The 17015-nt window shown below is 41.4% G+C and overlaps 2 protein-coding genes across 4 annotated transcripts; one reads left to right on the top strand and one right to left on the bottom strand.

The window, feature by feature from the left end:
* Positions 1-99: 99 nt before the first annotated feature.
* On the bottom strand, positions 100-11498 carry wdr6 (WD repeat domain 6). Of its 3 annotated transcripts, XM_077514826.1 has the most exons (12): positions 11389-11498; positions 11121-11207; positions 9501-9662; positions 6649-9328; positions 6488-6565; positions 5399-5515; positions 4333-4724; positions 3093-3150; positions 2749-2798; positions 987-1050; positions 609-860; positions 100-459 (listed from the first exon to the last, which is right to left on the bottom strand). In XM_077514826.1, the coding sequence occupies exons 2-8, from the start codon at positions 11188-11190 to the stop codon at positions 3098-3100; spliced, it is 3552 nt and encodes a 1183-aa protein (XP_077370952.1). In that variant the 5' UTR covers positions 11191-11207; positions 11389-11498; the 3' UTR covers positions 100-459; positions 609-860; positions 987-1050; positions 2749-2798; positions 3093-3097. The 3 variants fall into 3 exon arrangements, with proteins under 3 accessions (XP_077370952.1, XP_077370950.1, XP_077370951.1); XM_077514824.1 differs by having other exon boundaries at positions 3093-4724; XM_077514825.1 differs by having other exon boundaries at positions 3093-4724; positions 11274-11498.
* Positions 11499-11652: 154 nt separating this feature from the next.
* Positions 11653-13708, top strand: fsbp (fibrinogen silencer binding protein). Its single transcript, XM_077514833.1, has 4 exons — positions 11653-12109; positions 12871-12923; positions 12994-13162; positions 13312-13708. The coding sequence occupies exons 1-4, from the start codon at positions 11905-11907 to the stop codon at positions 13623-13625; spliced, it is 741 nt and encodes a 246-aa protein (XP_077370959.1). The 5' UTR covers positions 11653-11904; the 3' UTR covers positions 13626-13708.
* The last annotated feature ends 3307 nt before the right edge of the window (positions 13709-17015 follow it).

Raw genomic sequence — 17015 nt, forward strand, 5'->3', positions numbered from 1 at the left:
AAAAACAAAGTGAGACCATGCCTTAAACACAAGTGCCGCTTTTCACATTTGTTGCAAATTGCAATGCTCTAACACACTTGAAAAATTGTCACCCCTTCATCATTTGTTACCCATCTCAGGAATAGGTTTATTAACTGATGGGCCAAGCTAAAACATACATATGTAACAGAGTACGTGAATATTATTGTATAAATTTGGTTGATTCAGAAAGCGAGTGTTTTTTTGTTGTTGTTCTTTTAAATCAGTAGTGTGTCTCCCTCAAAAGCTGCATTAGGTTCCTCATACGTTCGGGACGCCATCGAGGTGACTGGTGCAGAGGAAGCTCAAAGAAAGAGAAGGTGAAGCTGCGAGAGAAGCTGAGGTCGCTGATGGGACGCATTGGAGGGAGGCGGATTGGACGAGGTGTCACAGACTGGGCCGGCACCTTCGGTTGCGTATTTAGTTCTATGCATTCTTCATCTAAAGAGAGCATAGAGCACCAGTATCAATATAAGTAGGTTTACATATGCAGCATAGCCAAGCTACTACTATAATTCTAATGACCGTAAGTGATTTATGAAAATTAAGAGGTTCTCAAAATATGTTAGACATAATAAAAATACCTTTACCTTGTGAGCTGAAACTCAAAGTTAACACATTGTTCTGATTCCCATGATAAGGAGTTGATGGAGGCTGTTTTGGAGAAGAGGGTACATGAATGGATGTGAAAGATGAGTCGGAGAGGAGGAGGGTCCTCCAGGGTGTCATGGTGGAGTCGGAGAGGAGCGGAAGTGGCCCATCATGAGCAGAGGGGCTCTGCTGATGGCTGCGCTTTCTGCGTTTGCTACGCTGGGGAGTCCGTGACGGGACATGAGTCTTGACTGTGAAATGAAAGTAGAAATGGGTCTGACTTAGGTCATTCCAAACTGAACTACATTATCTCACATACTTTTCAGTGTAGATTGAAGTATTAGAAAAATCAGTGTTATGTCTTATGTGTAATTCACCTGTTTTATTCCCGGAAGAGCCAATGAGAGGAAGGCGTTCCCGCGGCATCACCAATATAGACTGCTATTGACAGAACATAAGCAAACGTCGCTTGCTGTCAGTTGGCATAAATGTGGAATTGCATTGATGCACAGTGTACATCAGAACGTATTTGAGCCAGAGTTGAACATTTTTGCCTTCTGTCTAAATGCAAACGTGTGCACCCAATATTTATTTTTAATGTCATTGGAAATGCTTGTTGTATTTAATCTTGGAAAAACACAAACCTGAATCGAAACAAATTAAAAACCCCATAAAGACTTTGGCATTGATGCCTATGATATATGTTCTTTCTTTAAATTACTCCATGGTCGGGTTATTTAGTTACCCAAACTCAAATAATGCAGTGTCATATTAGAGCATTTTATTATTGTGCTGCATCACCACAGACGCTTTGAGGAACAAGTTGAAAAAATGCCTGTTATTCCTCTTCCTGGGTTACCAGCTGCTTGTCTTTCCTGTAGTGATAGGTTTTCTAGGAAACAATGTGGCAGGATGAGTTGGTTTAAGGGAATGCTGCACATAAGAGGAAGAACAATTTGCGGGGGAACTGTAAAATTCCATGATGTCATCTAGTCCTAGCTGTATATTCTACTGTCCTGATTCTGATCCCTAAGGAGAAATGTAATTTTGATTTAACAGACCATGTTAGGTGTTCTTGCAGTCACATATATTTGCCCAAAAGCTGTGAATAGAAATTATCTGAATGTGCCGTGTGATTGACTGATATTACAATTCAAATTCAGGTGGGGTACGCTCACCAGGAGCCATAATGTGGACAAATCCTTTGAAAAATGACCGGATTGCACTTAGATCATGTAGACAAACATAGCTTTGAATAACTGTCTCGATTTTATGTTTACCGGTACTTGGGTTATCTTTGTTTATGGTAATAATTTAAGAATGAGTCAAACACTTTTTGACAACTATTCCAGCAATACATTGTGAAAGGTTCACATGAGGGCAAATGGTAAAATCAATCTGGTGCCATTCAAGTAAGAGAATAGGTTTGTGTTGCAAGGATTTTACACTTAATAGTATAATTGTGAGTAAAATGAAATGAGATTCTTTTTGTCCCATTTTTGATTGATGGTGTAGCCTACCGTGAGAGTTTTCTAATGTAAAATATTTGCCTTGGTGGAATGAAGATTGGGAAGTGCTGTATGGTCTCTGCGATGTGAACTGTATTGTGATATTTGTATTTACATTCAGGTTTGCACTTAGTGTGGTCTTTTATTATATGTTCATTATATTAAGTATCCGTCACACTTTTTTTTTTTTTTTTTTTTTTTACAACACAAGAATGACCTTTTTTTTTTTTTTTAAAGAATCAAACTTTTTGTAACGAAAATGTCTGGCTTGGCGTGCAGAGGATGCTATATCATTGGCAAAGCACTGTTTGAAAAATGAGAAAAGGTTTTAACAAGGTTACGTTTCTCGTTTTCTTCTTTGTTCAATGCAGTAGTTATACAGTTTCATCAACTACTGCACACCATTTGTGGAAACAAAAGCCATGCAAATCCGAGCACATCTGAGCTAGATACTGAAATTGTGTTCCCATTACTTGGTTGACAAGGAGTGAATTCTAAGTTAAATTGGACAAGGACCTTATAAGCTACTTACGCACATCATCAGCTGAGGAGGCTTCAATTTACACAGACAAGAACTAACACACCAAGACAAGCAAATGCTATCAAATGAAATGCAAAACAATAATTCTACCTTTGCAGCTTGTTAAATGAAACAAGTCAGTCTTCGATTGATGCTCTCATCTGTGGAAAAGGTGATGATGGAAAAAGTATAAGAAATGTAAACATCTACCAGCTCTTTTTACAGCACACCCATCTGACCTCACAATGAACATCAACAGCGAGGTCGGGGAGCTTCTCATATTCCCAATATCTCTCCCCCCCCCCCCCCACCAGCTCGCCTCACCTTCACCACGTCAACACAGAAAAAACGCTTTCACTCAGGTGGCGCCCCTTTTCGCGATGCACTTGTAAGCAGCACTTGCACATGCACGTGTTGACTTCTTTCCGTGCTATATCTTGAGGGACATACTTTACCTTTTTCACTTTCCTTCCTCCTCTTTTCTCTCTGTGATGACAGGTTGTGACATAGGCACTAGACAAAAGGGCAACATGAGACGAGATTAATATATTAATGGTGCATTCATTCGGCGTATGAATGACTGATCATCCATTTGCCGTACACACGCACACAATACTTTACAAGTGAATTTAATTTGACTTTCACTAAACTTCTGAAGGCATATCCAGCTGTTCAATGTTTCAGTACTGTCTGATCTCAAATAAAAATTCATTGCTGGATAAGTGAATTGTTTATGATAATCAATGTTTGTTTTTTCCACCACGTTTTTTTCAAACTTATTTGTGCTATTTTTAAGTAATGTATATGTAATTCCTGAGGGAGTCCTTAAAACAGCTTGTGATATGCAGCAAATGACCTTTTTTGACCAGAAATTTAATGCTGTCAACACTCTGCAAACAAAAATAAATACATTTATACAGCACTTAAGAAACAAGCTTCCTTGATTATCATCAGGTCTTGAGCCACTCAAGTAATAAACATCCTTTGTAGCTACCTCACAGTCAGATGATGAATGAATAAAGAGATGGAATAAATTAACTTTATTTTAAAGGTCTGAAAATATAACGAAGGATGCTTTTATTGATTGCAGCATGTGCAATCCAAAATCTGTCTTTAATGACACTATTTTAAGAACCACTTGTTGTTGCACTTATGTTAAACGCTACTGTGTGCTCTACTCCTTGGTGCTTTTCTTCCTTTCATACATCTGGATGGCTTTATTATTGTCTTTATTTCAAATTCGCAACAGCTGGAAGCCTTGACCACAGACCAGCACCCATCCTGTCAGTTCTTTCCCTTCTTTTTTCTCACAGGAAGATCTCAAAGGAATTTCTGTGATTGTCTCATCTCCAGCTTGGTCATTGGTGTGTAAGTTCTCACTAAGTAAGTACTCTGTCTGTTTGTCCGTAACTGAGTCTTCTGTCTTTTCCCATGACCCATCAGCAACTTCTTGCTCCTGACAGCCCAGCCCTCCCATTCGTTCTAAGCTTGTTTGACCTTCCGTCCTTCCATAAACAACCTTGTCAGCCTCAAACTCGGCTTTCCTCCTTCCATCTCCTGCCACCTGCTCCTCCCACACTGCAAGTCCCGCAGCATCAGCAACATGGGAGCACAGCACCCCTCTGTGTTTGATGGCAGTACTGCAGAGCTCCCACAGGCAGACTCTCTGATCGCAAGAGGTGGTGACAATCAAACCTGGTCTGAGGAGCTTCAGGGCAGTCAGAGGGGCTGCATGTGCCAAAGGGATATCCAACTGGGAAAGGAGATGTACACCAAGATGGCTTTGTGGCTGGCCCTGCGCAAAGTCCACAGTCCTGCCACGATACGCCAAGTAGTCCACCCTGATGGTGGACACCATCAGCTGTCCATCATCCCCGCCGCTCGGAACGGTTACCAGGCAACCTCCATCTTGGAGCCCTTGTGTTTGAGTCCAAACAGCCAATGAGTTGACACCACTCTGGTGGGCGGCGATGGTCAGGCAAGGCATTGGTGGCGTTGGAGGACCACTCGGTGAGCCAGAGGTTGCTTGGGTCAGATCCCACACTGCAATATTGCCATCAGTTGCAGCACTGAACAGCAGCACATACCTGCAGAAATACATTTGGCATTATGACTTTAATTAATCAGTTTTTCACAATTAATCTTATTAAAATATACCACACATTTTAACCATATTTGAACAATAAAAAAGTGCAAGCATAAAATGTATAAAAAATAGTGTATGTATTGTAGTGTGTAAACGCATGTGCTTTAAGAGGCGGGGTCTGTTGGGTGGCATGTGACATCAGCAAGTCTGGTGTGAGTTCATTCACTGGGCATGAGCTGTGGCATATTGTAATTTACTGTTCTCCTAGCAGTCAAAATCTAAAAGCTAAATTGTGCATGGGCGACTGTGGCTCTCCTTTCCCACATGCAAGCGGATACCAGTAATTAAGTATACTGTAAAAACCCATTTAAAAAAAAAATGCTTTGTGGAGATGAGATAAATGATGAGACGAGGAAACAAAGGTGAGTCATGTCGCTTTACTCTCTACAACAATGAATGTTTACATGCAAATTACTTCCTAGAACTCTGCAATGAATTTATTCATACAATTGCAAATTACATCATGATTATTCCTTTCATTATCACTATATTTTGCATACAGTTTACAATTTTATTCATACAGAACATATTTTTATTTAAAATACTAACTTAAAAAAAAGCACAGTTAACTTTCACAAATACAATATACACATAAATAATATATTATGTGCTCACCTGTTGCCTTTTCCATCCTGGAGGCTGCAGGTGGCGACACTCAGCACACAGCGCTGGTGGTAAAATGTCTCCCACAACAAATCTATATGGCGTTTCACTTCACTGACAGAGAACAATCTAGAAAAGAGAGCAAAGCAGTGAGGAATGAGCAAACTGCTGTCCAGTCAAAACAAATATGAGATCAGAGAAATAAAAAGACCACTCAGTGTGCAAGGTTTAGTTGAAACAACCTGTGATATTGATACCTGAATGGCTACTGGATATCACTTTAAATACCAGCTTAAAAAAATGAAATAAAAGAGCCATCTGGCTCAAGAGAATATTTTTAAAAAGTAAAATTTTAAAATACATATATATTTTTTTAAACATTTAGATTGCGCGAATGTGCAATCAGAATCAGAACCTTGGTTTACACTGCACTCTTTGATCCTGCATACATATGACAAAATGAGCTCATAACTGATTAGAATACGATCCATATTAGGCTTGACACGATCAGGAATTTTGGGGCCGATCGCGTTCATCAATCAGCGAGTTTAAAAAATAAAAATAAAAAATAAAAATAAAAATCACTGATCTGATGGAGCCATGTGTCTGTTTATATAACTTCTTTATTTACTGTTTGTTTGAAAAAATAATATTGTAAAATTTAATAATATAAATAATATACGTAATACCAAATAACATATAATTTGAAAAAATAATAATAGTCTAACCCAACCATAGCGCAAATACACATCTAATTGGCATCTATCGAAATGCAATGGAGGAATAAAATAAAATATAAATTATATTAACAAAAGGCTTATCAACAATAAATATAACCCCTTGTATAACCATGTTTACATCTCTTTCTCTGACATTAATTTTAAAAAATGCATCACCAGTCATTCAGGTTTTGCTCAAACGAATGCTATCTACTGTTTCATATCAGGAGGCAGTATTACACAAAAGTACAAAGAAAAAAGCAATGTTTTAGGGTGATTAGGGTGGTGGTTGGGGGGGGGGGGGGTCTGTATTATACACAGTTGTACAGGAATCATTTATCAGTCAATAGTACCTAAAAACACTGGCAGGAAAATCACTAACCTGACAGCCCCATCACTGCAGGCAAGAGCCACAAGAACAGCGTCTGAATTGTGGTCGACCACTGCCATAGACATGTACCTGAAAAGAAAGAGCCGTGATGGGAACACTTCGTAAACTTATTTACAATTTATGTTAATACACCAAATCCTCTCCTGACTTGCCTTGTTTCCGGGTCCATTTTCACCATCTTGTGTCTGTTCCGCCTCCTCTCCCAGTGTTCGTCCAATCGGTGACTGGCCACCTGCACCACCTGGCAGAAGGGGGCCAGTCTCTGCTTGTTCCAACCGATCCACAGCCTGTAGCACTGTAATTGAGCTCGCCCGCTGGCTGATATCAGCAGGGCAGAGAGGGACTGGGATTGGGTAGTAAATCCCTGTCCGTCCAGATGAGGTAGTGCCACCATGGTGCGTACACTTGAGATGTGGTCGGTAATAACGGAGAGGACTGCGATGCTACCAGAACTGGGATGTATGGCCAAAACAGTTAAGCTTGTGTCTTCACCACCCGTAACGATTACTTCCCATGGCCCCTCAACTTGAACCCGATCCGGCCCCAATATTCCTGCTACGTTTGCTGTTGTGTCTTTCTGAACACAAATGCTCCCCAGCCGACAAACGCACCCGATCCCCCTCCCATGTATGCCCTCCCTTAGGCTCCATCCTTCATTCCATGCTGCCCTGCCGGACCAGCTCGGTGACTTTAGTGGGGGCTCCGAAGCCAGGACGGATCCCTGCTTAATGAAAACCAGAGCGCCGTATCCGGGCCACACCCCAGTGTGGCTCGGCCAGAAGCACCAAGAGCGATGGCCACCGCCACAAGGCACCGCTAATAGCCTCTCCTGCCTTACCGGGTCCCAAACCACAAACTGGGTGGCATGAAAGCCAAAGATGACAAACCGAGCTTCTGTTTCCTTGTTCTCGATTGTTAACCCTTCTTTTTGCTCCTTGGGATTTTCTGTCAAAGACTCCCGTATCGTATTTTGACTTTCAAATTCATTTATAACTCCATTCACTCCAGAATTGTTATGCTTGATGATCAAAGCCCTCTCCAGCCATTCCATACCTTTGCAAGCCCGCTGGACTCTCAGAACCTCCAGCTGAAGGAGGCCCTTAGCACTTGCCTCATGTTTTTCAATCTGTGTGTATTGCACTCTGAAAACACGCACACAGCCATCCCTCCCAGTGCTGTAGAGAAGTCCTTGATATTCACAGACTGATGTAACACCCTGCTTTCCATGCACTCCAAACAAGCAGCTTAGTGGAGACAACGGCAAGCCTTTTTGTTCCTCTGGTCTGACTTTCTCCTTCATGGTTCCATCAGTCTCATGACTTGTTTTATTTGCTTGCAGAAAATCAGTTAACTCGTCCTCATAACCCTGCTCCAGGTCTTCCTGAAACAAAAGCAGGGACCCTCTTCGGTCCCCGCACACCCACAGAGCCCCCTCAGATATGGAGGGGAGGCGCACTGCAGTCGTCAGCCAACGTTTTGCACAAGCAGGCAGGGCAAATGATGGGCAGCATTTTACCCAGAGAGACACAGTACCCATTTTATTCACTCTTATGTCAATACACCAGCGATAGACACGTCCTTCGGCACCTGATGCAAGCAAATAAACATATTTATCACAGTGTTGCCAAATGAGACTATGAATCTTTCCTGATCCAGCTTGGAGAACAATCCCATTCTGGGGATGAGAGATGTTAAAGACATTTAAGACTCCACTGAGGCTCCCAACAGCACATAAAGTTGCTCTAATTGCGGAGTCTTTCACTTTAACACCAACAGTTTCCATCACACAGTAGGACTGAAACTCAGCAGAACCTTGCCACACCAACTCCCAGTGGCCCTCACCATACTGGTAAACAAATCCTTGGTCAGTACAAGCCACAATCCTACACTGGCTCCACTTTTCATTGCACACTTCACCTTCTACGACACAAACCACTTTAGGCGTGCCTTCACCAGAAAATTCCAGGTCTGTTATCGTCCTTGTCACAGTGTCTTCCTCTTCTTTGTCCTCAACCTTCCACAACCTCACCCCTCCATCCGCACCCCCAGTTGCCACCCATCTGCCTGTGAGATCTCTCCCTGCACTGACCGCAAGCGCTCGAATCCCACCCGCTCGATGTCCCTTCAACGTGCGAAGGACTGTCCCAACTCCAGCCGAGTCCCAAATTAGGCAAGCGCCATCTTCCCCAGCGCTAAACACTCTCCTTGGAGAGAGGCACACAGAGAAGACCCTTGCTTGGTGTCCAAAAAGCACCCTTAAGCAGGTTGGCTTTAAGTCCCCACAGTTCCCTCCAGAGCCCCCCAAAGCACCCACACCCCACACCCTGACACTGCGGTCATCTGAAGCTGACGCCAGCCATCCTTTCTCCTGGAGGTAAGAGATGCTGAAGATAACTCCAGTATGTCCCAGCAATCGCCTTTCCACAGGAGCTTTGTCGTTACTTTCTTCTCCTCCGGGCTTCCAGAGAACCAGCTGGTTGAAAACAGTCCCTCCTACCAGAACAGTATCTGCCCACGATTTGTGCACCACAAGGAGTGCAGAGTACAGCAGACACCCTTCCAGACATGAGCGCTGAGCTATGACATTCCCTGAGCTGATGTCCAGGAGAAGGGCACCGTTATGGGCTACAGCCACACACAGGAGAAGTCGTTTGTCATCACATAGCCAGCGGATATCCAGAACCCAGTCCTGAAGCTCCACGAAGGGACTCAGTAGCTCCAAGCGTGCAAGCTCCAGAGCAGAGACAGCCAAATGAAGTCGCACCAGTCTGACCGCCTTCCCACCAAACACAGCTAGGTCATAGGAGTTGGGTTCAGGGGTGGAGCTCAGGCCTGGGATTGAGGAGAGGGGGATTATGCTCGTCAGTTGTAGTGAATAAAAGTAGAAAACCGAAAATGTATTAGTATTATTGTTCGATGCATCGCAGCACTATGTGAAGACTAAGTACGTAGACATAAACCAGTGACAGCCAATTGCGTGCTGACATCATGACATGAAGTTTACCTTTGGTTTCTTTGCAAATTTCTCTGAATGAACTCTGTTGCAAAACTGTCGACAAGACTCTTGGCCTTATCCCATGGATGCGGTGCTGTTGGAGGACAGGTACTGAGGTCCATGCTTTAGGTTCAGGCTGAAGACTGTACACCGTCAACACTGGACCCTCACCTGACAACAAAGATGACTGAAGAATATTAAAACTGCAATTGTGTTGCAGAAATGTTTACAAAATGCTGGGATCTCATAATACAGTATGAACAAAAGTATCGGAACACCAGACTAAAAGAAAATATTCATTTGCTGAGACTCACAATTTTCATTCTAGTTCAGTGGTTACCTTGGCACCTTGAGACTGAGATAGCTGGTCAAAATGTGTTACCAGGAAAAGTTACCATAAATATTGGTATGAAAAACATTGCAAGGCCACAAACATAAAACAATCAAATTAAAAGCAGGTATGGCAATAACTGAGCGTGTGTAGTAATTTGCTTGTCAGTAAATTAGTTCATTGCATGCCATTCTCAACCTTGAAACTTTATATACCGTTGAAAACTGCCAACCCCCTCCATCCATCCATCCATCCATCTATCCATTTTCTGAACCGCTTGCTCCTCACAAGGGTCGCGGCTGCTGACACCCAGTATTTGAATATGATTTTATTCTTTTTTATACTGTGACTGTGATCCATTTTTGAATTGAGAACCAACAATTATTGTATTTTGTCCCAAAGGTGTGAGGTGGTGTTCTTCCAAACCAAACTGATTCTAGCATGCCTTTATTGCGATTGCTTTGTACTCGGCGTTTCATGTTTGAACAGCATTAAAATAAAATATTAAGGCTTAGTGTTCCATTAATATATTTTTCCATGCTTAACTCATTCACTGCCTTTGACAAGTATACTTGTCAATTGTATTTTTTAGAGCGGTGCTAAATGGGGGCGAATCTGAGCATGCTCCACTGTAAATATCAAACTTGGAAACAACTTTACTGATGCCCAACCACCGGTAGATGACATCATTGCCCCATTTTATAGGAAATAAACACAGTTTCAGAGTCCATGGGAGAAATGGCTGTATTTTGGCAAACCTACATTTTTCTGCTGTCAATTATAAAAGAACGGGACGGGACAAAAAGTAGGGAGTCTATTCTGTTATTTGGTAGATTCGGTTTATATATAATTATTGAATGTAATATCACGTGAGTATTGGAAATGTAAAAATTTTCTATAATGACTGGCAGTGAATGAGTTTTAAGGTGTGAACCTGAACCCTAAGTAAGACGTTTTGTTGAGTATTTTCTATCAAAAATTGTTGTTTAAAAATTGATTCAGCTGCCTATTGAATCGATTCGAGAATTGCGCGCTGTAATATGGCAATATATTGCTGAATCGTATGGTGCTCGGGTGAGACTTGTTTTTAGTGTGTGAAAATGGGACCCACAGACCCGAACATTATACAAGAGTAATCAGTTGTGTTACGTTCGACGTTCGTTTAGAAGAATCTTCAACACGTATGAGCGAGGGGGCACTTATGGTATGACAAAATAGGTTCGGGGTACACGACACGACAGGTCACGAACCACTGATCTATAGCAAGATTGTGACCACGGACCACAAACAAAGCCTACCTGTCAGTAGAAAGGTATCCTGAAGGAATTCCAGAGCTGTGACTGGGACTACTAATGCAGTTGTCTTCATATCTCAGTGATCGGGACCTTCATAAAATATGCATTGATTAGGGTGATTTAGTTAGCAACCACTGCGGAAATTTAACACGTTACTTTTGGTGGGGACTTTCGTAGTACTGTATTTTTGAAGACGCTAGCATCCCACTCAAGCATATATGTTAAAGTTTATTGAGACTACAAAATGTAACGTTTACGCTTTGCATCGTACCCACTAAAAGTATCTTGAATAAAAACAATGTTTTCAAAACATTTTCATGTTTCCAACAATATCCAACGTGATTCTGTTCCGGCTTCCGTTCTGTACCGCGTTCTGACCAATCAGACTTCTCACAGGTCTTCCCTGGTTGATGAATGGATGAAAAAACATCAAGCCTAATTTCTATTGGGCGTAATGTGTCACGTGTAAGAGTTCAGCAGCGTTGTGATGCTTTTAGGGATATTTGGTTAAAAGGATAGTCTATATATCCACGTTCGTACATAATTTTACTTTTGCATTTTATGCGAGTTTAATCTTCAACTTGAGGAACAAATCCATAATTTAATGTACAACAGAGGTAGACCGATATTGCTGCAATAATAACGCGTGAGTTTATAAAACTCAACAAATATAAAACAAATGGCGCAGTGAAGCAAATAATGTTCCCCTTTTCCGAGTGAACCTTAACGTTCCAGTGGAAGGTGACGCTGCGTGGAATAGCAGTCCAGCTAAAACTTCACCTCGACTATGCCAGGGAAGTGCAAATTCCAGGAGTCCTGGCTCTCCAAGGAGGTATACAAAGACTGGCTGGTTAAGGATACACAGGACATTCACTTCGCCCGATGTCGGGCCTGTTGCAAATCCATTAAACTTCAGACCATGGGCGAGGCTGCTCTTACAAGCCACGCAGGGGGAGCTGGCCACAAAGCGGCGGTACGCAAGCTTGTGGAAGGTACAGATCATATCATCAATATCAATCATCAATATAACGATCATTCTTGACGTGTTACATTATGCTGCTTGCTTCCTGCAGCATAACAACCATACCATGGCGTTCTAGCTAGCTTTGTTATTGCTGGGATAGGTCAACAAAACACTGCGAAATGAAGGTTTACACTGAAAATTAGGAGTAAAATTACGTTATTATTCATCTCAGAAATGGTGCATTAATGCCAAGCGATGCTGTCAGTGGAAGGTCCACATTCATCAAGACAGTGTTTATTAATATACTAGATCACAACGTTACGTATAGCCACGCAGAGGTTATGGTGGTTGTTGCAGTACACGTACATTTTAACATAGTGCCACGTTTTTGTCAAAAGATTCCAATAATCAAGAACTAGTGAACAGCTGCCTTTTTTTTTCACTTCGCTTCAATATGAACAAATCACACTATTCACTGTTGTGCTGTGGAGCCTACCTCGCTCGTGCATATTCTGTAATGTCTCGAGATGCCACAAGATGGTGCTAAAGTCTGTTAAAAGTCATAATAATTGGTGTCAAAGAAGTATTTTTAAAGTGATACGGAATATGCAGGTTCTAACTTGCATGTGCTTGCATGCTTCTGGTAAAAATGTTAGGAAATCATTTATCTGTAAGCCATTTTTTTTATTTTTTAAACTTTTAGTTTATATGTAAGCTGGATGGGCTCTGCCCACTCGTTTTCACAAACACATTTAGCAGCAGTCCCTCCTCTCTTGTTCTGTCAAACAGGCAGCTTGAGGATTATAAATGCTGCAGGGCAGATGAATGGCAGCTTGAATCAGGTAAAACGAAACAATAACAGTACATAAAGTCCAATTTCGCCTGGAAGTAAGATGTCGGTGTGATACACAGGCTGAAGACAGCAAGGACCACGTGGCTATCTGCCTGCAGCGTCACGACCTGGAGAGGCTACCTGGGAAGGACTGGGCAGATTTGCAACACAGCCCCACGTCAAACTCCAGTCTTCACAATACTGAGCTGCAGGACTCGAACTTCCCTGCTGCCTACTTCACAGCAGCAGGTAAATACAGAGTCACTTCAGCACCAAATCACATGCTATTTGGAGTTTGCAACTAGACATTAACTTTATCCATCACTTTAAAATCCACAAAGACAAATATTGACAGTTTTTCTAACCAATTCTGAATATATATTTTTTTCCCTCCCCAGGCACCTCGGGCTTCCTCAGCCAGCGCCTCGTCCCGCCGGCAGGCGTCCGGTCGCAGGAAGCAGCGGATCAGCAGCAGAGGGCAGAAGTCCTGGAGCAGCAGCAGCACATGAGGTTGCTGGAGTGGGAGAACAGGATGAAGGTGCTGGCCTGGGAGCAGGAGCTGGCGAGGGAGAAGACGCGAGCCGCTTGCCAGAAGGCGAAAGCCTTCAGGATGAAGAAGAACTACTACAAGGCCAAGTTAAAGAGGATGGGAGAGCGTGTACCGCCGTCCTCCAGCAGCGATGAAGAAAGTGGGCCCGATCCCACGGGATGAGCCAAAGTTTTCCTGTTAGCCGTTTTAGCGCTTGTCCCACAACATGCCATTGAACTATTTTCATACATGGTTTTGTACCTAAATGCTGATTGTCCTTCGCCTCGTCAGCCTTTCCTGTACATGGAGAACATTTGCTATTGTGGGGCAAGGTACGACATTAGGCCCACTTTTTTTTTCCTTTACTTTTTAAATGAGCTAAAAGGTATTTGTCGCTTTTAGACAACAGCTTTTATTCCTTTAAATTAATCTGCATTCCAGACGGTCTGGAAGTCTCAGAGTTCAGACCTCAGAAGTGAATTAAGGTCAAATGCATCCATTTTTTTTTTTTTTTAACTGCTTATCCTCATTGCTGCCACAGATGAGCTGGAGCCTCTCCCAGCTGACTTTTGAGAAGAAGAAAGCTAATTGAAGTGTACATACACAAACTTCTTCACACCTTTGGACACCAATTTGGCATCTTCTATTAAAACGCATTTTTATGGAATTCATATAAAAAAACACGTAAGTAATGGAAAAGCATGCAAATTCCACATAGGTATCCCAGCACCAAGATTTTAACCTTGAGCCTTAGAACTGTGAGCTTTTATATGCTAAAACGGATCACCTTACTGCCTTGGGTCAATCTTGATGTCGGCGCCCAAGTAGTCCTCTAACGCTAACATAAAATGAACAGTTTGTCCGGATTCAGTGGATACATTGGAATCTGCTTCTATAATGTACAATTCAGAATTACAACTTAAACTTAGTGGCTATTAGCTAATTTAATAAACTTAGTTTCGTGTTTGTTTATTTAAATATTGTCTGTTTTGACAGTTTGACCCTGGAACAGATTTCTGTTACTATTATTACCAATCGAAAATAATAAACCGAATGCTAACATGCGAACAGCAATTTCTGAAGCGACAAAAACTCACGTGACATCATGCTAATGACTTGCTAATGCTAGCTTGTTAATAAGCTTTGTGCAAAATAACTATTAGCTAGTTGTAATGGTTTGAGAGAAATGTTTTGATGACCAATTTTGCTCTTGAAAGGGACCAAACTGTTTGCACTAATACAGTTGATTCCAAGCTACCAAAATGACAATTGTAAGCTTACCTTGATGTTTGTGGTACTCTCTTTACATTGCACAGCCGAACGGAAACTGAACTACTTTTCATGTTTTATATGGCAGTTGATGTTTGTTTTGTCATGTGTGACTGTGGTATTGACATATTTGCTTCTACCAGCATTCTTACTGTATATGGACAATCTAGCGGAACAGTGCAACTTGTATGTGCATGTACTTGACTTTGAAATGTACTAAGATTAGTAAAAAAAAATGCTAATCAAACTTGTGTTACATGGTCAGAATGAAGTTCATACCTTATTGTAAATATTGAGACAAATTTAAAGGCATTTTACCACTACATCCAAACCCATTACAGTATAGCCTATAGAGACATCACATTCACATACTTTAGCCATATTAGATTTCAGACACTTTCTAATGTACAGTATTCATGCAATGGATCAGCCATCCTACAAAAAAAAATATAGCCTAAATGTATTTTCCCTATTCAGCTACTGCAGTTTTTATTGTATGGGATCCTCATGTCTTGAACACACACAAAATAAAAACAGCAGCATAGTAACACATTTTATTTAAAAAAAAAAAAAAAAGTTCAACATTTCTATTGTATCCATAGTAGCAGGAACCATGATGGTTTCATGCTGCGATCGCTTGCTGGGTGCTGGGAAAGTGACATCCCATCATAAACACAAATGCACAACTGACATTGCCGCTCATTCTCCCTCATTGTTTCTTTCCTACATATTCTGTTCTTGATTCAACCACTTTGCCTCCTTGCTGTAATTATTTAATGCTAACCATTGCATTAAAACAAAACAAATGTGATTCAGTGTCAAACTTGGATCTGTATTAAATCAAGAGGGAGGAGCAAATGATCTCTTTAAAGAATATTCTATCCACTGAGGGTATGCACAATATATCGCCATGAGTTTTATTGATTATTTTTTATTTGGTAGCTTTAATTCCAGGTGTAAATAAGAGGATTGGGCATTTTGGTTTGCAAGATACGTACTGTACAGGTGGGAAAGTGTTATAATTTTAAGTAGAAAAAAAATGACATCATATATAATGTATCACTATCTATTCAGATTCAAGAGGAGCTGAGCAAGTGAAAAAGTGAGTTGGGATTCAAATATAGTGGAAAGCTGCACAAACACTTCCATCATGCATCCGCCAATATTGTCAGACTTTCGATAAGTGATTTAAAAAAAAAAAATAACAGTCTGTGTTACATCTGTGACACACGTTTAAAATTGTCTTTTCTTTTTTTGTGTAATGCCACCACAGGAGTGGACCAGTGATATCCAAGAGGAAAAACTGTGATAATGATGCTGCGCACATTTATGTCCTGGTTGTTATGAACGCAATTTGACTTTTCAACAAAAAAAGAATCCTTATCTTTACAAGAACAAAGCTTTAGTATGTTTGCCCGCATATGTAGGTATGCACGATTTTCAATGATACAAGCAAATTATTTAGTGTACTTTCAAGGGGGCTTTAATTTGAGAAGCTCTGCTCTAACAGACGAGGCTTTTGATTGTTTTCATGGGACACAATACTTCCACAGGGAGGGCATGTCACATAGTGTAGAGGCAAACAAAACGGTGAAATGAAATTTCCTGTTTCAATAATAATCCCATGATAATTCGTCTTTTTCTTAAACACATGGCACCTTTTGCACTCCACCCTCTGAGGTTTGTGAGGGTTTTTTTTGTGTGTGTGTGTCATGTCTGTCATTGCTTCCTCCAGCAGGAGTGAGAAGGGCAGCAGCTGTTGTGATGAAAGAGAGCTGCAACTGAAAAGCACATCGAGACACACCTGACATCATCCGCTGTGCGAAATGGTGCAGCCGCACTGCAGAATTCACCAGGCGGGAGACTAAACTGCGCCTTCACACAGCAGTTCAAACTGCTGAGGAACACCTCATCACTCTCAACTTGTTGGCAAGAGCTACTGACAGGCCAAACGGAAGTCCACTTGTTTACGCTAAACATGGTCATTTAGATTTAGTGAGTAGTGATTTGAATTAGACGTCCAGTAGGTATTGAAAAGAATATGTTGGATTGAGAGTTCACGCTGACTCTGTTCTTTCACTCTTGTGTGATACAGAAGAGCCCCGGCTTTATCTGCTCTCTGGCTAAAATTGCATTTCAGTTCTGGAGCCCCCCCTCCCCCCCCAAAAAAGAAAAAAAAAAGAAGGCACGCTCAGTTCACATAATAGTTCATTAGTTTTCATTTTGTTTTATATAGAGTACCTATGTAATAGAAGTATTTTCAATTGTAACTGAACTACTGTATTAAAAATGAAAGACTATGTT

The sequence above is a fragment of the Festucalex cinctus genome, chromosome 2, assembly GCF_051991245.1.
Source record: "Festucalex cinctus isolate MCC-2025b chromosome 2, RoL_Fcin_1.0, whole genome shotgun sequence".
NCBI lineage: Eukaryota > Metazoa > Chordata > Actinopteri > Syngnathiformes > Syngnathidae > Festucalex > Festucalex cinctus.

What these genes read in the sequence shown, in the direction of transcription:
- wdr6 (XM_077514824.1), bottom strand. Translation starts at nt 11,190, where the DNA reads ATGAAGACAACTGCATTAGTAGTCCCAGTCACAGCTCTGGAATTCCTT. An exon ending in GGATACCTTTCTACTGACAG is followed by an intron (nt 9,663 to 11,120) that starts GTAGGCTTTGTT and finishes CTTTGTTGTCAG; the next exon opens with GTGAGGGTCCAGTGTTGACG. An exon ending in AAAATGGACCCGGAAACAAG is followed by an intron (nt 6,566 to 6,648) that starts GCAAGTCAGGAG and finishes CTTTCTTTTCAG; the next exon opens with GTACATGTCTATGGCAGTGG.
- fsbp (XM_077514833.1), top strand. Translation starts at nt 11,905, where the DNA reads ATGCCAGGGAAGTGCAAATTCCAGGAGTCCTGGCTCTCCAAGGAGGTA. An exon ending in TGAATGGCAGCTTGAATCAG is followed by an intron (nt 12,924 to 12,993) that starts GTAAAACGAAAC and finishes TGTGATACACAG; the next exon opens with GCTGAAGACAGCAAGGACCA. An exon ending in TGCCTACTTCACAGCAGCAG is followed by an intron (nt 13,163 to 13,311) that starts GTAAATACAGAG and finishes TTCCCTCCCCAG; the next exon opens with GCACCTCGGGCTTCCTCAGC.